At 48.6% G+C, this 22370-nt stretch overlaps 1 protein-coding gene across 3 annotated transcripts in view; it reads left to right on the top strand.

Moving 5' to 3' along the window:
- LOC149367277 (tyrosine-protein kinase transmembrane receptor Ror-like) overlaps positions 1–22370 on the top strand; it is a 368881-nt gene that overhangs the window by 222134 nt on the left and 124377 nt on the right. For all 3 annotated transcript variants that reach the window (XM_089554884.1, XM_089554890.1, XM_089554896.1), the window contains one exon: positions 13841–14009. In XM_089554884.1, the coding sequence (XP_089411010.1) occupies positions 13841–14009 (169 nt within the window). The remainder of the gene's footprint in view (positions 1–13840; positions 14010–22370) is intronic.

Genomic DNA, 22370 nt, shown 5'->3' on the forward strand with positions numbered 1-22370 from the left:
CCGACTCGACTGACCGTTGACAGCTCGCCGGTTTTCGAACGGCCGGCTCTCATCGGCGCTGGTTTCACGAATTGCGTTCGGTTGTGCTCCCCGGGACTGAGTCGGCGGTATGGTTTCCGTCGCTCAGGAAGAAAGGAGCTCCTCGAACCGCGAATAAATTGTTGATATCGAGAAGATGAGATGGGAATAACGTCCCGCTGTATATAGATATATATCCGGGGGAAAGTGCGAAAGCGTTGGAGAAAAATGGCAGAAGAAATCGAGAAAGAAGTACCCAAGGCATTGACTTTCAATGTGGTTCGCAAGGCCCACGTCACGAAACGGGGCACGTCCATCAATGCTCCTTTTTTTCTTGTTTTGAGGTTAAAGGGGGGGGGGGGGGGGGAGAGGGGGGGTTCAGGAGTGATATGAAATCCTACTCCGCCCGACCTGCCTTCAGGGATCGCGTTCTGCCCGCCTTCCATCATTTCTTTCCCTGGTTCGTCTGCTGGCACATCGTTCTCTATGTATGAGACACTTCAAGTCGCATGGTTTCCCACGCGCTTATATTGGCGGTCGTTCGAAAAGAAAACAAAAACAGCATGCATAGGAAGAGAAACTTGGCCGCTGTTTACTGCGCGAGGTTGACGGGACGGAAGCGAGGAAGTAAAAAAAGAAAACATTCTTCCCGCGAAAATGTGGTGCTCTGCGCTTACTTTGCACGATCGGGCACCGTGGACAAAGTCGGAACCGAAGCTTGCTCCTGCCTGGAAATCACACCTTTTCAGAATGTTGCCAATCAGTTTGCGAAGCTGCTGAGCTTAGTTTCATTGGTGCTTTTCAGTGTCGGTGAGAAGCCTGCACTAGAAGGCTACTGGATGCCCACTATCATCTTTCAGACATTTCTTGAGGTGTCAGCAACTTTGTGCTTTACGCAATGGGTTTGGCTATGTAGATGTTGCGCGATTTCAGTGCACGTTAAGAAACTAGTCGTGTTCGATGTTATTCCGCTGCTCTTCGATACAGTCTCCCTCAAAAGTCATAGGCCATCGTCTACTCCGAGATCGCAGCGAACTTGTGATACCATTGGCGAAATACCAGCCCATGGACCAATTGACCAAATGAAGAAAATAATGGATCAGGGAGATATATGTGAATCCCACTCAGTGGAAACGACGCCATAGAGAATTATTGTTTCTTTGTTGAAGAAGTACATGAAGAGGAGGAGGGGGAAAAAACGACGGACGACTTATTGTGAGCGAGAGAAAGCAATTTAATCAAATGAAAGGCGGAGAGGTCAGCCGGCGGTAATGTGACCCTGGCCGGCTACTCCACATTGGGGAAGGGGTGAAGGAAAAATAAAAGGAGGCTACGCCGAATTCGAATTGGGTGCGCTAGAACTTCGGTTTCGGCTCGAGGCGCGGTTTTCAAGGTCGAGCATGCTTCAAAGCGCGGCAAAACTGTGATTTGGGGTCTTAGTTCCAGCGTACTAAAACTGGAGGGGGCGTTTTAGCTTCCCCTTAAGGGCATGGCCCGAAAGTGTTAATGGGTTAATGCCCAAATGTGCGGAATTGATCATTCTCTGCTTTGCATTCATATTTTTTTATTTATTTTATTTAGGAATACTGCAGACTCCTTCTGGAGTCCAAGCAGGAGTGGGAAACACATGAATAATACCAAAAATACAAAATGAAGTCTTACATTCAAACTTTTCAAAGCAGCAATGAATTCCACTTCGTCAGGAGAATCGACAACATTCTGAGGCAGCTTATTCCAGTCGGACACAGTAGTAGGAAAATAGGAATATTTAAATGAATCGATGCAAGCCCGGTATTGTTTTAAGATTTTCCCGTGGTTAAACCGTGTGTTAGCTCGAGGTGCAGGGGTAAGGTAGAGAGTCTCGTTTATTTTTGTCTTATTATTGTACAGGAGGTACAAGAACTTAAGCCTGTATTCTGTGCGTCTGGATTGGAGGGTCTGAAGATCCAAGAGATTAATCATCTCTGGTACGCTATCTGTTCGTCTGTAGCGGTTGCAAATAAAACGGACGGCCATTCTCTGTACCTTTTCCAACTTATCTATATTTGTTTTGGTGTAGGGGTCCCATATGCATGACGCATACTCCAAAATCGGTCTAACCAGGGATTTGTATGCAGTGAGCTTCACCTGTGTTGGGGCTGTGGGGCTGTATGCCCGAGAGTCCTCGTACCACTCCTGGCGCAGTGGTGCAGCGGTTAAGCGATGCGCCACTGCCCTGCGATGACGGGTGAGGCCACCTACGGGACTTGTGAGACCCAGGTTGCTCTTCCCGACCAAACCGCGTCCCCAGAGAGGCAGTGGCGAAATCGATGACTGGGGGTCTTAACGCTATGGAGCGCTGAACTTTTATTTAAGCGGTGGTAGATTAGTAGTTGGTCGCCATCCTGTTCGGGCGACGTCCTTAGTCCAGAGCGCCATTGGCTGTAGCTATCCTGCGCGCCCGCTCGATCAGCCGTTGGTGAGCTTGCGGCAAAGCGGAAAGTTGGGCAAGTTGGATAACGTTCACGATGTAAAAAATATCGCACAGGGAACACAAGGGACGGAAAGCAAACGACCCAGACAAGCGCTTGTCTGCGTCGTTTACTTTCCGTCCCTTGTGTTCCCTGTGCGCTAATTTTTTACATCGTGATCTTGCGGGTCTGTTCTGTACAGAGTAGCCTGAGGAGAAGGTGGGGTGGAGAGGCTGGTGCCCAGGTGGGTCCGGGCATTCCCGGTGGGAATGAAAGATTGTGGGTGTAGGGCTGCGGCATGTTGGGTAGAAGAGGTGTCGGGGGGTAGGGGTTTGGGAAATTGGGCGTCTGAAGCTGGCGCCAGGCTGTGGCGTCCGCTCTACGGAGGTACTTGCGTGTATGTAGGAGTGGTGGGGAAGTGCAGGGGCTTCCCTGGTATGTCTAGCATTAAAGGATCAGTGTGAATGCCAAAGGTTCTCAGGGTGGTGTTGTTAGGTTGTTCTCTTCGTCTGTAAATCCCCGGCCAGTTGTCCTGACCTCTCCCCCTGGTGGAGGGTGGGAACTCTAACACTCGCAAATAATACTGGTGTATCTTCTTTCTTTCTCTCTTTCTTCCTTTCTTTCTTTCCTTCTTTCTTTCTTTCTTACCTTCTTTCTCTCCTTCTTTCTTTCTTTCCTTCTTTCTTTCTTTATTCCTTTCTTTCTTTCCTTCTTTCTTTCTTTCTTCCTTTCTTTCTTTCTTTCTTTCTTACCTTCTTTCTCTCCTTCTTTCTTTCTTTCTTACCTTCTTTCTCTCCTTCTTTCTTTCTTTCTTTCTTTCTTACCTTCTTCTCTCCTTCTTTCTTTCTTTATTTCCTTCTTTCTTTCCTTCTTTCTTTATTCCTTTCTTTCCTTCTTTCTTTCTTTCTCTCTTCCTTTATTGATACTGTCAGCTCTGTTGAGGGGCCATTACAAGAGTCGAAACCGCAAACAAAGAAAAAAAAGCAATTCCAGCAAATCAAATAAGGGTAACGCGCAAAGTATGCGGCTATACGTATGAATTAACACTGAATACACAGAACAGCGGCAATGTATGTAATCCATACAGCAAATTATGGCACATTATTCCTTATCCTTCCAAGCAACCTGCTAGAAGCAGCTTCTTAAGTAAATGAAAAATAGCATGCACCGCCAGTTGTGGTACTCAGCCCTTCTGAAACGTTAACACTCTAGCAACACTGTACAGTGCCTGTGTGTTTATTTTGGGGAAGGATGCCAGGAACGGGAAACAATCTTCAATGCACCATGATGGGGCAGGCGGAGTCCCTTACAGCGATGTTTAGAGGATTTTGTACCTGGGACGAACACAAAGACTAGAAAAAAAATTGGCAATGGTTTAGCGCTGGATTAAACAGGAGGATTGCGAAAGCAACGAGGAGAAAGAGAGAGCGCGCGGCAGCGCCGGCGGCCCCGGCACGCTAGCTATGCGCCGCTACTGCGCATGCGCAACTGGCGAGCGCGGCGGCGGCACCTCTGAGTCACCCGCGCAGCGACGGCGGTGGCGCGCCAGCTGTGCGCCGTGTGACGTCACTGCTCCTCGCGCATGCGCAGTATGGCCTTGCGTCAGCTCCGCGAAATGGCTCGGCGACTCGCGTAGTGTTGCTTTCGCAACAAAAGGCACCATAGAAAACAGTTCAAACCAACTTTGGACACTGAAGCGCGCGTGCAGAATTAACTTCCTGGCAAACTGCGACACGCGAAGCTGATTTTTTTTATGGAAGGCGCCCATTCTGGAAATCGTGATGGATCCAGCGCCCTTCGCAATCTCGCTGTGTTATCCCGCATTGGAAAACTCGCGAATCCTCTTTTCCCCCTATTGTAGAACACAAAGGAAAGTGTTGACAAAGCAGAAAAGAAAAATAAAAGGGAAGAAAAATTTTAAGAAACAAAAAAGCGTTTAAGAAAGGGAGAAATCCAGGCCGAACAAATAAACGCGTTACAGGGGAGCGCAGAAGAATCGCCCTGCCAGTTCTTTGGACTCGGCGGGGCAAAAACATGAGGGGCGTGCCCATAAAAATCGGGAGTTCACGCTCCCGCCAAGACCCGCGCCATCTTTTCTTTCTCTCTTTTTCCGATTTCACCTCTTTTTGGCGTTGCTGAATTCTTTGTCGCCACTCCTGTCACGGCTGCCTCGAGAGAACGTAGATCACGAGAGTGGGCCTTACACCGAAAAAAAGTAATACTACAAAAAACAATCGCGAAAAAAAGTCCAGTTCTCTCCGGGACACAAAGCGCGCTTGCTTCACCTCCCAAGAGCCGTCTCCAACTAAGAGAGCGAAAAAAGCATTTGTGGAATAGAAAAAAGAAAAAAAAAGGAGGAAATAAGGGAGGGTAACGGCAAGGACGGAGGAATATTGTCTGAGCGCCGTTCTGAGCCGCTCGGAAGTACTCTACCTCGTTGTATTTGTGAATTCGTGCTTGTAAATCTCCCCCCGACAGTTCTTCCGCAGTTGCTTCGAAAACGCTTTGGCTGGTTTTAGTTTCTCTTTTTCTTCTTGATATTTTTGTTTGGGAACAACAGATTGAAACGCTGCTGACAGGTTTGTCGCTGCGGATGCAAGGCCTCTTGACGGTTTATGCCTCACGGGTGAAGCGGATTTTTTATTTTTTTATTTTGTTTTAGAAGGGTCGTTTGGGGATCTAGGGGAATTCCGCCATTGTCCTATGACGAGTAAATGGGCAAGACGGAAGACAGCTCAGCGTGCCGATGATTTGCCGCTGAATTGCCGACGATTTAGGCCAAGGAATTGCGGCGCCGCGCAAGAAATCGCTTGCCATAAAAACAATGACGCTTGCTTCCCGTGTTTTCTCGCCAGATGTGTTCGAGAGAGGCACCGACGTAACCGCGAGGTGCACCGATTCTATGAAGCAAGTGTCGGCGTGTTCGAACTCCATTCAGAGGGGGCAATTTAGGCTGCGAAACTGAATCGTTAGTGGCAGTGTTCCCAGGTTCTCAGGATCCCAGGACAGCTCAAGAGACCGTGTCCTACTCTGTGAAGCTAGGTCAGGGTGTCTTAGAACGCGCAGCTACAAAAAGAAATTTAACGAAGAAGATGACACATGTGCCGTGTGTGGTAGATCTGTGGAAACAATTGAACACCTCATACTAAAATGTGATGGTATCCATCCGGATGTCGATGCAGGCAGAGTCACTCTTCCTGAGGCCCTAGGGTTTAAAGATAACAATGGTCATGTAAATAAATCTGCAGTGAAGTTAGCAGAAAGCGATTGAAAGACTGGTGGCTGAAAAGCAGAGATGTGACATAAGATTAGTGATGTAGGATTGAAAGCGTATTTAAAGGTAATGGCGTATTTAAGACCAACTTTTTGCACGGTTAAACAAAAATTAAGGAAAAAAAGCCGAGCAAGGTGGCAATCAACACCACCCCGTTTCAAAGGGGATGCTGCTATCTTCCATTCATCCATTCATCCAGGAAAGCGGCATGTGCATTGGGGCGGTTCCTGGGCTTGTTTTCTCCAATTTGCACGCAAGCCACACTGAAGAACTTTGGCCTTCCGCCGGAGAGAGAAAAGAGGAAGGGCCTTAAAAAATAAAGAAGCAACTTGCCGCAGTGTTACACGACGGATTTGTCATGTTTTGGCAGTCCTTTACGCGGATTGCGTAATTTTATCGAAGGCTGAGTTCAGCACAGTTTAGTCTGGTGACGTCATGCTCCTCCAGGTCGCTACCATTCACGACATATTCATATTACACTAGGAGAATAGTGCAAGCGATGAAGATGCGGAGATAAGCCTCCTCTTTGACCTCTCGTTTTCGCTGCCAGTTTTCGGTGTGTACACCAGCATCGTAGACATGCCATGCTTTAGCACTAATGAATGCTGCTGTAAAAGTTACAGAAACGACCGAAATCGTTATTATTTAGCATTTTCCCCTAAGTCTGCAGTTTAGAATGTTCTAGTGATCACACACCTCTGTGAGAAATGCGAGGGAGAGATCAGCCGCTTTGAATCGAACAGATCAGCAACGAGCCTGTTTTTCGCCTGCAAGAAGCTGTCAATTTCCTCTCGGATGTCGGAAAATCTCTTCAGCACTTTTCCGCGACTTGACCAGCGTACGTACGTCTGTGCGGTACAAGATCTCCCCATGATTACTCTCCGCCTCCTGTAAAAGGGGTGAAGTGACGTTTAGTCAGCGCTCTGGGGCGACTGAAATTTACGGCGCGAAACGCGACATCCGCGAGAGATTTCGTGTTCAGTGTCTAGCTGCGTACTGCTTCGCGGTGCAGCATGCATTGCATCACTGCAAACTGTAGCCCGTGTAGCAACTCCGGATCTGCATCCACTTCGATCTCGGTCGGCTCAATCAAGAGCTTAAATACTGAAAAAAAATGCAGGGGTCACTTTGACGACCTAAAGTGCGCGAGGTGAAAGCCTTGCCACGCAACTTTGGCTACATGGCCGTAGGCACACACGAGGCGACTATGGGACGACTTGGATTGACTAGTCATGACTAACTAGTCATGATTTGTTAATGACTAACTAGTCATGACTAATTGGTTGATGACTGATTGAGGACTAACTAGTCATGGCTAATTAGTTGATCACTGGTCAATGACTAGTTAGTCGTGACTAATCAGTTCATGACTGATTAATGATTAGTTAGTAATGACTTGTGTCCAGTAATGACTAGTTATGACTTCCATTTCAGATGTAACGGACGGACGGAGTCATGGCCGCGAGTATGAGAGTTTAAAGCCTTTCGCTTTAAAAGCTAGCTGTTGGGCGAGTCGGTCACGATCTTCTGCAGTTAAAGCGCAAAAGACAGGACAAGAGAGGAAGACAGAACACGGCGCTGTGTTGTGTCGTCCTCTCTTGTCCTGTCCGCTTGCTGTAACTGTGGAGATTGTTATCAAGTAGCCCTAAACCTCGCTTTATCGAACTTCATTTCTGGTACAAAGGGCCCTTTTGCATGTGATGTGGATCCTCTTTCTTTTGTACACTGAAAAAACAAGCGAGAACTTGATAATTGATTAACGTGGTGGCCTGACACGTTACACGAAACTGTGAGCCATAACTATCACATCTGCGAGTCAGGTGTTGAATGCGGCACCTGGAAAAATGTCGGTCGTGTCACGCATTTTTTTTTTTTTTAAGGGAGCTTCAAGAAGCGTGTTGCTTTTTTTCTTTCTGTAGTTCTCACTCAGAGCACATAAGAGAGTTTCCGCCTTGAAGGGCGACGAACCCGGCGCGTTGCACTTTCAGGGGCTGTCAAAAAACTAAAATTTGGGCACGCCACGTGGTACCCTCCATCGCGCACACTCTAGAGCAGGGTAATGGAGACTGACTGCCCGCGATGAAATTACGCGCGCGAAAAAGCACCGACTCCCGGCTAGGGTTCCTGAGCTCAGAAAAAAAAAAAAAGGCTGCACACAGCGGCCGAGCCGAACTGGCAGTAATTTTAGCATGCAAATGGGTAAAGAAAACACTATGAATGAAAAAGAAAAAAAGCTCTTCGCTGTGTAGGGTAATGCGGTCTCGCTGCGATCCATAATACAATAGCGGATGCTTTTGCGGGCACCTAATAAAACACCGAGGAAAGAGAACATCTTCGCTTGTTCCTTGATACATTTCTGCTGGGCCGGTAGGCCCGTCCTCGCGGCGCGGTTTTCATAACTTATTCCTTCTGGTTTTTCCACCTTTCAAACCTCCGTGTAATCCTCTCCTGTAACTTCTGACAGGGGTGATGTTCCGGCTTCTACGTAATATCTATTTTTCCCTTCCCGGTGTATTTTTTGTCGCTTCTCGTTAAATATTCCACCTTTAGAACAATTTGTATCGCTCCCTCATTAGACGTTAAATAATTTCAACCTCGTTCCCTTAATGCCTTCCGGTTCTTTTTCGCCACGTTGTGCGGAACTAGGTTTTTTTTTCCACAACGTTACATTTTTGTTCATTTGTGCGCTTAAACTTCTTAGTCTGGGTTGCTGAATTTTTCTTTTTTTTTTTTTGCAGAGCGTACAGGTACTTTAGTCAATATTTTTCCTTCTGCCTTCATTTTGTTATTTTTTGAACCTGAGCGGTTTCCAATGCACCACCCTCGCCTCTTCTATCATCGTCGCGCTGCCTATCTGAAATCCCTCTTCCTCCCTTCCTCCGATCTTCAACCCATCCTGACTTCCTGCCCTACGCTTCCGGTTAGGGATCGCAAGCCTAGGGGGCGTTCATAGCCAGTATGCGTGTAGGGGAGATGCTGGCGGAGGAAATAAGCTCGGCGATGGCAGGGTCGGCGGGGTGCGAAGCCTCCATCTATATGCTAATTCCTATAATGCATTGTGCGCTTGGCTCAGCGCACTCTCTTCCGGTTTTTACAGCGCGTCGTTCTCGTCTGCTCAGCTTCCATTGCGCAGCAGACGACGGAGCCCGCGTTCGTCGTCTGCGTTTGGACCCCGTTGTCGGTACGAATTTGAATCAGCGACCCCCGTTGTCGTGTCTTCCTCGTTTGTTTTATTTCTCTGCTTTTTTCTGGCAGATAGCTCTTGCCTGTGCGCGCTCTTGTGTGTGTTCGCACGTTTGGTGATTGCGTTCGTCAGTGCGTTTGGAAGTTCACTGAATCGCGCTGCAGCTCACATGGCGCCGACCTCTAGTGCGTTCTCAGCGGCTTTGGATTGGCTTCGGATTCGGCTGCGGGGTCCGACCACGTCCGGTCGGTTATTGACGGAAGTGCGGTGGGGACAAGGTGGGAAGGCTGCCGCTGTGTTGCTAAGTATGTTGCGTAGTTGCGTCGACAGCATTGCTTGCCCGTCAGACCACAGTTGTCGGGAGAGAGAGGTGGGAAGAACACGTAGATTAGCCTCGTTTCGGACGACGACCACACCTGGACAGGCGGCCAATGGAAGTAAATTTCTCCACTGCTTGCATAGGGGAGTTGGGGCGCCTTCATCTTGTTAAAGAAGAGAATGTCTCACTATTGGCCAGAACGAAAGTCGTTTAACCATGCTGCTTGCGGAACTCTGAGTCACATTCCTATGTGTCCCCTGCCTACCACTTTCTGTTCTGAAGCCACTCGGTCATTCTCTTTCTTCAATCACGGGTGATATCGACAGGCTATTTCCTTTTTTTTTAGTATTGAAAGCATGCGTCACGCCAGGGCAGCCAAGGGAACTAGAAGCATTCCCGGTAATCTCCGGCGCGTGTACCTTGAGCAGCGCAGAGATACCGGAACGCGCGAAAATTCGGCTAGACAACTTGGGACGTTCATAGTGCACGTTGCCTTTGTGGATTTGATAATGCCATGAAATTCGACAGTTGTGAGAGGTGTGCAGCAAATATACCGAACTCTTTTTTTTTTTGGCGCAGTGCGGCGCTCATGGTAGCCACGCATGGGGTTGCACTGTCTCTTTACAGCGAGTAAGATGCACTGCCTTGATAAAAAATTCCCAGGCCGCGGGGTCTCGTTTCGAGCCCTGTTGTGGGGTCCATACAGCACCTCGATTTCGAAGCTCGAAAACTGATAAGTGTCAGGAAAAATCTCACTCCGACCCCAGTGGACTTAACTGGAGTTTCAGGCGCACTAGCTGCAGATTCTGTGGGCTGGGGACTTTTGAACAACGTTCTACACACGCCCAAGATCGATGGGATTCTGCTAAGTTTGGGCAAAGGTTTCTGCGACGAAGGCACTGGGTCTTTACCATTTTTAGACCTTGTAGTCAATTCTTGCTTACAATGCGTTGACCGTGAGAAATATGACGCTCAGTCGACGCATTCTTAGCGTCTTTTTACTGTATTTATATTTTACTCTATTGTTCTGCAATGTACTAATGAATCCCGAAGAAGAACGTCCCTTTAAAATACGTAGATCCCCCAAAGAGCGATCAGCTGCTTGGTTCCATCGGCTCACAGTCTCGTCAGAAACACTTTCACGTTGTAATCGGATTCCGAACGTGATTCTAAGGTCCGCAGCTCCGTCGCCCCTCCCCGGACATTTCCCACAGCTCGGAGGCAATGAGCGGAAAAGGCGTCGCGCACGGCTCAATCACTGAACGGCGGGCTAAGCCAAGCCAATCCTCAGCGGTCGCTGAGGAGGCCGGCTCGTAGTCGCAGTGTAATTCCCAATTACCGGATGGTATCGCTTCCAGCAGACGACTACGTGATCGGAATGGACAAACGCACCAAATGCAAGCAGTCACTAATGGAGGGAAGGCAACACAACCGAATGTAACCACCAGTAGGTTTTGGACAGAAAACAAAAAAGGCGGGATTAACCACGAATAAGGTAACATATATGCTCATTGCCGCTGGGCCCGTAACTGTGACAAAAAAAAACAAACAGAAAATACCTTTTTTTTTCAGGAACTTTGCCGTCTGTTCGCCATTAGTGGCGAATACATTCGCGGAACAAAGAGTTTCCTTCGAGCCTGCCCCTTGTTTTTTTTTCTTTCGCGCACTTTTCTTCCGTTTTCGCATTCCCGTACGGAGCGTTCAAACAAAGCTCGACCGGTTCCAAGAAAGGAGAAAGTGTTTATTGAGGTTTCCGTACGTGACCTGCAAGACAAGCGAGAAACGAAGTTTTGCTTCTAGCTCCCAGCACTATAGCAGATCGCATTCTGGGCATTTTTCTTTTCTTCCTTTGCGAGGCGTATTTTTCTTTTCTTTTTTCATTTCTGCGCCCTGCCTCTGTCGCTTCGGCCTCGGATTGCATTGCTTTCGGCCGAATTGAAGGGAACTGTCGCAAGCAAACGTTTTCTTCGCCTTCGCATGCGAAATAGAAGCAAACAGCGAAACCGAAGAAATTTCGGAAACTGCGTGAAGCATTTCACGAAACTCCGGAACTTGCAGACGACGGCGTTGCCGCGCTTTTCAGAGCACCGAAGAAACAAAGCAGAAAGAGCGGCGGACTCGGGTGCAGACGACCGGAAGTTACGCGCGACGCCAGCGACGCCTGCCGGGACGCATTTGGCTCTCCGATCACGTCGCCATTAAAACCCTTTTAGCGTGCACCTTGCGCTCCCGGGACGCCGCGGTTCCTCGGTCTTTATTTTTTTCTTCTCTTTTATGCTTATTCGTGCTCGCTTCTCGGAGGCCTTTGTCGCGTTTGCTTCTGCGGCGCATTGTTTCGGCTTGCCAGAGTGATTCCTTCGGCGCCCACTACAGGCGCTGGCGCTGCTTCGGCGAGAACGGAAGGCTTTCGGTTCACGTACCGCGCGTCCATTTTCGCATCGGTGGTCATTTTGATAGAGACCGAGAGTGAACGAGTGTGGCAGCGGCTCGGCCGAGCCGCGCCAGGAATACATAGCGCGCTGCCGAAGGTTTTGGCTGCGACGGCGGGTGTAACGCCTCTGGGCGAAGATGCGAGTCGACGGGCCGTGCAGTGGCTGCGCGGACCGCTGAGGTGTGACGCCATCTCTCGGTTTCATTATTCATCACTCGACGCGGCCGGAGGCGCGCTTTGCCGCCCCGCAGCTTCGTTTTATCTCCGGCGTACTCCGCGTCAACGATCACCCTATCACAGCATCTCGATATGTTATTAAGTAAAATGTTGTTAGCGCAGAACTAAAGTACACCACCTCTTCCTTCGTTATATGCATTACTTCGCTGTAAAAGGGCACACGCAGAGCGCTGCGTATCTTTTTTATAGCATTTTGCAGCTATTTAGTTGTTATTGCTATTTGCGAAAACCTACTTTTATTACCGAAGGTTTATTTCATATACGTTAGGATCAGGAACTGTACGATTGATTAAAACACACAAAAAAAGGTTGCGGAGTGTGCAAGCCAAAATTCAAAATGCACTCTTTCTTTATTGGCAAGTACGAAATAACACCGTTAGAGGTTCTCTCTGCCAATGAGATAATAGGATGATAGCGTATACTGGACAGGGGCAGGACGCTCATATTGCGCGGATCTTGTACATTATGGGCATATTTGATAAACTTTATGCGAAGTTTATAAAAATGCTCGCCCTCCCCCATGCTTCCCTGCCCCTTCGCTCACACCATCTCTCTTTCCTGCTTTGCTTTTCTATGCACAAACTAAATCAGCGAATCGGAAGGCCGACAGCCTGAACATTAGTACTTAAAAAGAAATTGCTCATCTTTGTGTTTAAAACCTGTGTTACAAGTAGAAATCAACACAAAGTTCCTCATTTCATCCCGTGGACATAAATTTGATTATTTCATTCTGTCATGTTTGTTCATGCCGGAAACACTGAGATAGCGATGACGGATAGTAACGATGACGTTACTGCGCACCTCAGGAGAGAGATTCGTACTCTTGCTTGTCATTTGAACACCAGCGACGTAGTACCGAGATTCTAACGCGACTCGTTATGTATAGCCTGGATTGTCGCATTTACCGCAGCCTGTTTCTCGATGAGCACAGACACTGCTTGTTGCTAAACCCCGGATCTGATTGCCAGGTTCTCAGTAAGTTGAGAACAGTGCGTCACGTGGGAAGGCTATGCGTCGGGGTCATTTGAATGGCAGTACAATGGAACAGAAAAAAATACTTATTTCCTTGATACTGGAATAGGATGCGTACACTAGACAAGGAATTCACAAGGACGACGCTGGAGCGCCGAATATTGAACAGCCAGTATTTCCTACCATGCGTCCCTTGTTTAGCATTTAAATTAGGAAACGCAAGGCTGCCTGAGGACTATTTTTTGTGTGTGTAGAAATAATTTTAGGGCCAGCTTTAGACCTTTTCTGATTCCAGGCGCTGTGTCGCTAGGCTGCGATGCAGCACACGTGGGTCTGGATCGAAGAAGAAGGTACCCCCATGGCAAAAGTAACCGAGCAGCAGGTTTTTGCGTGTAGCCTTTGCGGCACCCCTCAATTCCGAAAGGTGTCAGAACGTGAGGACAAGTGTTCACCTTACTTTCCACAGCTTCGGAGATTAAGGGCTGCCATGGGTTCTTCGCTACGCGGCTAAGAAAGAAACCACCGTTGCTCGGTTACTTTTGGTGAAGGCGGTACCTTCGTTGTGAATACATGGCATTGCATGGTTACTTCCTTTCTGACGCACATGCTCCTTCTCATATGTCCTCAGAGTACGTCTGTTTTAACCGGAAGTGTCCACCAATGGCAGTTCATTTCGTTTCTACGGGCAGCTCTCGCAGGCCGTATAGTATATGCTAAGCACTAGAACGCCTTCGGTTGTTGTTGTTCGTTGGTTGCGACTGAGAGAAGGATGAAAAGGAAATTGCACGGGCCTGCCAACTGGCTCCAGCCGAGCCACCACCGCTGCCACGTGCAGATAGAGAAGAGTTAAAAAATCACAGGAAAGAGAAAAAAAAAACGCCTTCGGGAGGTGCCAATGACCCTTTTTGTTCCCTGCCGTGTTCGCTGACCGCATCCTTTCCCTCTCTGATCGCAGTGCTGGACTATGGCCGCCACTGGAGGCGCTCGGTGCAGCAGCAGCAGCAGCCGCAGTCGCCGGCGCCCGCGCAGGCTGTGCTCATCAAGCCTCCGCCCTTCGACCCGTCGTCCGAGGCGGCGGACATCAACGAAATCGAGACGACCTCGGCGCCGCCTTCCCCTCCAAGGTGAGAGACACCTCGGCGATGCCTCTGTCATTATAGTACTCTGCAATACCGTGGAAAGTTGTTGCTGGTGGCTATTTATTTGCTTAAAAAAATAAAAAATAATATTTACAATGCAAGGAAGAGATGCTGATAATTAAATAGTTTTAAGGCGCAAAAAACAGACAAGACACATAGGTAGGTGACAGGACGAAGCGCCAACTTCCAACTGATCTTATTGCATGCATGAAACGTACTTATATAGTAGCTTGTGGTCACATGCGCAGGTGGGTCACCTAAAGCTCAGGAACGACATGATAAGGCGCACTCCAGGAATTTCTCTTCACTGTTATACCTTACAATGGATGTGTCGCTTATGCACAAGTTGCCTTTCTTTTTTATACTAATGCTAGGGAGTTGATTGAAGCGTTTTTTATCAAAAAGAACGGCAACTTGTCCATAAGCGACTTATCAATTGTATGGTATAACAGTGAAAAGAAATTCCTGGAGCGTGCCTTATCATGTCGTTCCTGAGCTTTAGGCGACCGACTTGCGCATGTGACGACAAGCGTACGTTTCATGCATGCAATAAAAATCAGTTGGAAGTTGGCGCTTCGTCCTGTCACCTACCTATGTGTCTTGACTGCTTTTTGCGCCTTAAAACTATTTAATTATGAACCAAAACCAACTAGCCCAGCAGAAAGTGCTCTTAGAAGAGATGGTGCTAACCACGGCATCTACCATCGAAGCCTGAAGCACCTGACCTGCGGCTAGCGAGAATGAAAGGACGGGGAGAGGGAAAGAAAGAGGGGAGCAGTGAAATGGATGTATATAGTTTCGGGGCCTAATGCAATTATTTTTCTGCTCTTCTTTTTCTCCGCCCTGCCGACTGGTAGGTTTTGCTGTTAGCGGCAGCGTGACGTCGTTCCGGCTAATCATGAAGTGCTAAAGGGTTACAGATGTAATGGATTTGGAGTATAACTTTTATCCTCCTCAGCCTGTTCTTGTCGGTGTCGCAATGCTGACGAACAGTTCGACGGGATAGTGATTCGGTTCTGTCTCTAAGTGTAAGCCGTCACAGTAAAGATTAGTTGCTTACAAGTTCCCGGGTTTGATATGGTGATCGCACAGTGCCTAGCTGACGCCATGCATAGCGCACGTTAGGTGCGCTGTGCAAATTACGCAGTTTGCAAGGGATGGGCTATACAGTGTCTTCTGCTCCAACTTCGATGCTCAGGAATAAAAGTACCCCCCGTCGCTTCGGTTAAACGGGGTTAAGTGGTTATAGTGTTCGTTTTCCTGTGTCTGTACGGACTGGCGACACTGTCGGGCGAACGTCAGAAGAAAATGTCATCCCTGACACTTCCGTAGTGCTGTTCAGTCACTTGGCAGGGGCGCTTACGCGCTTGTAAGTCGTTCTGCTGCAATGCTATTCAAGCTTTCTCAAACCGTTGTACTAGCCCGCAGCTTATTTAGAGCAAGGGACAAAGATGTCCTCTTTAGTAAGTTAAACAGGACATGTCGTCTGCTGGTAAATGTGCTGGCAGTGTCTTAGCAGATGCGGTGTGACTGTGTATTCTCCTTCGCGCACCTTGTAGACGTGGAATTCACGCACAGTTAACATTCATAAAGCAATTTAAATTACTCTAGCATCAGCGTTGGTGGGAATGCAACAGGTGAATAAACGGAAGCTACACAGGGTGTTTCACCTAAGACTTTACACAACTTTTAAAAATAGGATTTCTAAGTTTGAAGAACGCTTTTTTCTGCATAGCACTGTCAGCGGTGTAGTGCATTAGAATACAGCAAAAACGTGCTATCTAGAAGGTGGGTTGACTGATATTGCGTAGTAAACTTTTTAGCTTTTACTATTAGCCTCCGTAATTATTGAGAGGCTTGCAGCCCACATCAATTAATACCCATATCAGTTTTTAGAATTTCGAAAACGCAGTTATCCTCGGCGCTGTGGCCCGACAAATTTTGGCCACATCGCGCCAAAATACATGGCTTTCGAGAATATTGCAGGCAAAGCAACCTCTCCAGTGCGCGTAACTCGTCGAAATAGCCGAAGTTTGTGGGGTCACAGCGCCGAGTGTAACCGGATTTAGCTCCGATCCGAAGCATTGGAGGTGGTGTCAGCGTTAAACTGACGTGTATACCTATTGCGTGCTTCGTGAGGCATGAATATAGGCAGAGATACCAATGCCGAAGGCCCCGTAGAGTGTAGTTCGTGAAGCTTTCGCAGTGACAGTTTATTCCGTCTCAGTAACATATTGCTTAGGTAGCCCGAGCTTCTGGGTAGACAGAGTTGGGGAAACATTCACCGGACGTTCACCCTTGTGGTAATGCGAATTTCAACAACTACAGCTTGGGTGGGTTCAAAATGCCGATGCCAGCCGGTGCGTTGAGTGATCCTGCGTATAGGATTACTTGCGTATTCACTCTAAACAGCAGGGAGTAAAAAGGGACTAAGCTCTCCTCTATTGCACTACCATTTATAGAAGAAAGTGCGCTAGAAGACAGTTTATCTCTTTTTATTCCCATGTAGGTGTATTCGTGTTTAGAGCGTAGGATTGAGTTTACGCCTGTGCAGTCGCATTAGCTTTGCGGTATAGACCAGATTTTTGAGCCTCTCCTGGGCGCGGCCATTTTGCGCCGACTGGCGCGCCGCGGTGCGGACGTTTCTTTGGGGACTGCGGGGCTGCGGCAGTTCCGCGGCCGCGCCTGCATATAGCCGCGCTTCGGGCGCTAAAAAAACATTGTCGAGCATACTTCCGCTGCGTGGCTGTGTTGCAGGAAGTATTTACGTTATCAAAGCGATAACATTGACGCGTTTTAATGACATTTAGTTTGACATTCAAGTTAATTGTGCCGGCGCTTAGAACGCGCTCGTGCTTATATCGAATTCCGTCTTAGTGCTCCACCGCAAAGAAACTTTTTGTTCAATATCAAGCATTAGGTGTGCGGCTAGCATGCCGTTCCAATTCCCATGCACTCTTATTCCTTCCTGCCGGCCGGCCATAAAGCCCCCCCTCCACAAACAGGGCTTTCTTGTCGCCGCGCCAGTTTATCAACAAATTACCGCTGTGAGCTCAGCTGAGTCGCAGCGCCAACAGAAAACAAATTTTGTCATGGTTTATGCAACCTGGTGCATAAAAACGTACTTTCGCTTAATTTATAAAAGCTTGAATAGATATGAGCAGCTAATCCAGCTTTCACTAATTCTGAGGTCCGAAGTCGCGTTATGTTATTCAGGAGCTCTCGCCGCGTGTGAGAGCGTTGCGTAGGCGTTTGGCTAAGTGTGGAAAATGTAATGAAATCGCGCATATTTTCCTATGAATAATGTAGATGCCGCACCGCTGCGGTGGTTCAGTGGTTACGGCTCTCTGCTCTGGCCCAAAAGACGCGGGTTCCATCCCGGCCGCGGCGGCCGAATTTCGAAGGAGGCGAAATTCTAGAGGCCCGTGTACTGTGCGATGTCATTGCACGTTAAAGAACCCCAGGTGGTCGAAATTTCCGGAGCCCTTCACTACGGCGTCCCTCATAGCCTGAGTCGCTTTGGAACGTAAAACCTTAATAAACCAAACCAAGCTAAGGTAGATACCAACAGCAGAAAGATACTATAGATAAACCTTTACCCCCCAGATACCTCTGACATGCGTGCGGAAAAAGCAGCTGAAATCGGTAGCGGTCGTGCTTACAATCCTGTGCATGAAATGTTCTGAATGGGAACAAGAGCAAGCTCAGCGCAAGGATGCTGAACACGTACTGGTGATCGAAAACACGCGCTCCGTCGGGACAACCTTCAGTCTGCAGCTCGCCTATCCAGTTACTACTCCACTGAGTCAAGTCAATAGATCTACATTCTAATGCATAATATTATCATAGATGATATCGCACGTAAAAGGCGACAACAAACGACACGACAGCGCAGAAATCTGCTTCGAAGTGCCGGTTTCCAGTCCGTACACTACCTGGTCGACTACCCTCGGATGTCACGTTAACGAGTAACTGCGCACAAGATAACCGCAGCACTCTCTGGAAGAGGGCAAATGTGAGTAGTGACGCACAGCACACACCCTCATACGTTAGCTGATGGAGCACAAAACGGCAGAAGCGAACACGTAAACATGCGTTCTATGCGCGGCGCCGGCGCGACCCGCAGTCCCTCGGGCCGCGCGCGCCGACAGATGGCGACTGGCGTCGAGAGTAGGCGCGCGTCCGCAGCCTGCGTGCGAGGGTAAAAAAATCTGGTCTATACGGAAGCGTGCCATATACAAGTTCCGCTGCAAAAAGAACTTCCGGAAATTCTCGCCCTCTCCAGACCGAAGAAGCGACAACGATGGCTGCTGATACGTCGCCATGATCCTAAGGTGCTTCTCCTGGCTAAACAGCTTGCTTGCTCACGATCCAATTTTGGGAACAACCGGCATTTGGTGACTACTTTTGTTTGATACTATGTTTGGATAGGCCTGCCGCAACGAATCGAAAGTCCGCATCGTTTGCAGCAATGGTAAACAAAGAAGCAAGAAAGCAAGACACGAGTGCGCAAAACGGCAACACGGACGAGTAAGAGACGAGCGCTGCTTACTCGTCCGTGTTGCCGTTTTGCGCTCTCAAGTCTTTCATGAATATGCACCAACAAGCCCAGCTACAAGTTCAAGAAAGCCAGTTCTGGCATCAGCTTACCAGCGACATCTCTCGTTTGGAAAGTGGTCGGGTGGGCATTCTTCTTTCCGTGTAGTGTGCTCTCTTCCTTCTGCAGCTGACGAGAGATGGCGCTGCGGTATCAGCTGCTGTTTTGTTCTTCTCAGTGCGTTGACTGCATTCTCAAAGGCCTTACCCAAAAGTACTAGAGATTAAAATATCGCCGCAGGACATCGCAGAATTTGAGCGCTAACAAGTCAGGGCTTTAGCCGGGAGCATTCCGAGAGGTGCTCTAAGCGGCGCGAATCTGTATACCGAGACCCATTTTCCGCCTCGATCCTCACAGTCACTCCCGGGCCCAACTGGGCAGGCAGGGTAGCGTCTCCATAGCGATCAATCCCCGCCCGACATGACGCTCATGGATCAGACGAACATATACGTCATTGGCTTTGGAGAGCAGGTAAACGGAGGAATTTTAGATTACGACCATCCTACGACGTCAGTGCATCTATCCACGGTAAAGTGCCTCGTAGACTGCCGCTTTGAAAGAGCACCTTTGTTACCTTAGCCATCACATTGTTCGTATCCGGCGAGGATGCCTCAGCGAGGGTCGCGTACCATCTTATTACCCCTTACGGAGCAACCCGTGTGAGAAAAAGCGCTGTTACACGCCGTATATTCTCGGAACACTCAGAAGGCTGCGCAAGGGTACCCGGCTCTATTATTTCCGCCCTACTCGTTAGGCGCAGCGTCCCGCTAGGCGGCGCTCGCTCTCGGCGAGGTGCAAGGAACTCGGAGCTCGCACCCTTCTCCTCTATCCTTGACACCACCGCGACTCTCTCCTCCCTTCTCTCCCGCGTGCTCTCTCCACGCCCTTTACTGTTTACGTACTTTCGCCCGTCTGGAAATATATTCCCGTCTCCACTCAGCAGCGGCACGCTTTGGGCATCGCCGAGCGCTCCGTGCGACGATGCACGACAGCTGGCACGCCGACTATGGAAGCCCCCGCCGCGATGCCGGAAAAAGGAGTATTTCCAGCGCCTGCGGAAAAGCAAGGGAAGGAGGAAGGCTAGGAGAGGAGGTGGAGAGAGATCCGCTCGGCGGTCCTGCTCCACCGCCTCCGTCTTCGAGAAGAAAGGAAGGACGTGGATGAGCACATTCAGCGTAGAGCACGCCAGGCTGTAGCTTTATGCCCTGCTCATGCCTATTTCTCTTACTTGATTTCAGATAGGGCAGGGGTTCTCAAACTGGTTTCCGCGGAACACAGGGCTTCCGCGGGCTGTCTTATTGTGTTCCGCGAGAACCCTCACCGGCCCTGACCCGGCAGCTGATATGAGACTGGCTTTGAGTGCTACTGAGCCACGCTTTGACTTGCTCTTAAAAGGGAAGCGGTACCACCCATCACATTAGTATTTGTATTAATCTGTGCTTAACTTTTGCAACTCTCTCTTTGCAAAAATGCACTCGACAACACTGCTGGTAAGTGAAAGCAGGGGCGGGGGGTTCCCTGGAACTTATTGAAGGCTTTTGGGGTTCCTCCAAGCAAAAAAGTTTGAGAACCCCTGAGATAGGGCGTCATTGACTCGCATCTGTTCTTTGATCCACTGTGTTGTCCTCCTGTGTTTTATTGTTGCACCGATCATTTTCCTTTCCATAACTGGGTGGCGGTGGCGTAAATATACAGATGGGAATATCCTTACAAAGACCTGTCAGCAATTTCTCCGCCTGAGTCACCGATTTCAGAGACTGCGTCCCCACAACTGACCCATAGGACCAGTGCCCTCTAAAATCTTCAGCAGTTGTCGTGACACTAATCGTCGCTCATTTCGGGAGCCCCCAGCGTACACGATGCGTGGGACGTCGTCAATGGATGCGTTCAGTCTCCTCAGGCTTTCCAGGAGTGTCTCACGCTCGGCACAAAAACGCGGGCGCGCTAAGACGAAATGCTTCACATCACCCACAACATTACAGCGCACACACATAGGTGGCATGGAGCGGTGAGTGTTTTCAACCATGCCTGCATATAGACCGTTTACAGAGAGCAGTTTGCTCTGTCCACGACAGATGGCACCACTATGAGGTCCGCCACTTCTGTCCTTCGAAGCCGGCGTCAGCAGCATTGGCGTGCATTGCGAAACGCTGTTGCGCAGCTTGTGTACGAACGTCAAGTGACTCTTAAACAACCAAGCTGTGTCACGGATGTCATGCGTAGTGTTGAATTAATTTAGCTGTTTGTTGAATCAATATCTAGATCTAATATCCCTGCGGTGTAGAGTCGGAAAAATAGACGCGCTTGTTACATAAAGGAAACCGCGAAATAATTACCGCCGCTTTTGGAGGAGCTGTCTTGCGAGTTCATGCTGCTTCCAAGCAGAACAGAACGTTAATGTGTTGTTCCACGAAAAAATAAACATATCACAAACTCCTCGCGCCAGTTTATTTCAACGCTAGCAGTACCTGCGGGAATGGCAGAACGAGCGTACCTATGCCTGTAACCTTTCTCACCATCGACAAACACTGATCCAATGCATCGAATGACCGGTGCGTTTCAGACCTTTGAAATAAGTGCTTCCTCGGCGTCGGCACAGTGCTCACTTAACTGTCATGCGTACTTAACGCTAGCGGGGTGGAAGTAGCAACTGAGCGTTTGCAGAAGTCCTCAAAGGAGGCGCTTCAACATGCAATTCTGTCGCCCAGTGCAAAGCTCTACAGAAGTGCGCTAATGCACAGGACTGTAGTGAAATATATCATTACAGGACTTAGAATATTCCAGCTTATTCTGGCTGCTTACATTTGCGGGTGCTGAACTCCGAGCAGTTTTCAGTTTTACTTAGCAAGAGAGCACGGTCGAACGTCGCTGAGCTTCTGAAGGGGTCCTTGAAAAAGATCCGTACTCTTCCTTTGGAAGCCGGAATGTTAACGGAGGATAAAGTAAATATCTGGACAATCGGCCGGCGATCACACGCACGCGGACGTTCGGCTGTAAGGCGCGTGAGCAGCGAACGTTCTTGATAGGCACAGTTCGTGTGCACTCAATACAAGAGAGCGGCGCTGTTGCGCGACAGGCCTTGCGTTACACGAGGGGGGTGCAAAAGTGCCCGAATTTCAGAAAAGTGTTGCACCTCTAGATGCCTAGCGAAGTTCTCGTCCTTTGGGACAGTCATTGAAGATGGACGAGACCGGGGTTCTTGAGCCAGGACGTCTGCCGCCGTGTTTCCAGCGATTCCAACGTGAGATGGTAGCCACTGGAAGAAAACTTGAAGTCCTTTCAAATGTACGTTCCTCACCTACCTCCACGTTTCTGCCGCGGAAACATTGCGATAACCACTCCTGATATAGCCGGTGAGATGCACTTAACGCAGATTCAGTTGAAGTGAAGTGAAGTCTTTATTTCACAACAAAGTGTACAAAAAGAAGTACTGGTCAATCTAAGCACATAGTGCTTGTTAGAAGACCAGGCAGCCAGTGTTGCATCCTTAAACTAGGATATAAAGCAATATACATTCACAATATCCACATAACGGGAAAAAATAATAATACAAGTAATGCAATCCTATGCGAACAAAATATAAAAACGATAAAATGTAAAAAAAAAAACCGTCAAGTTTCCCACTTGGCAAAAAAAAAATCACACATTACAAGTCAAAGTTGAACACCATTTCCTTACTTCTCTCAGCATTACAGCTCGTGATTTTAAATCGTACAGTATCTCACTTAGTTCATTGAATATCTGAGGTA

The sequence above is a fragment of the Amblyomma mixtum genome, chromosome 1, assembly GCF_055824585.1.
Source record: "Amblyomma mixtum isolate Tamu chromosome 1, ASM5582458v1, whole genome shotgun sequence".
NCBI lineage: Eukaryota > Metazoa > Arthropoda > Arachnida > Ixodida > Ixodidae > Amblyomma > Amblyomma mixtum.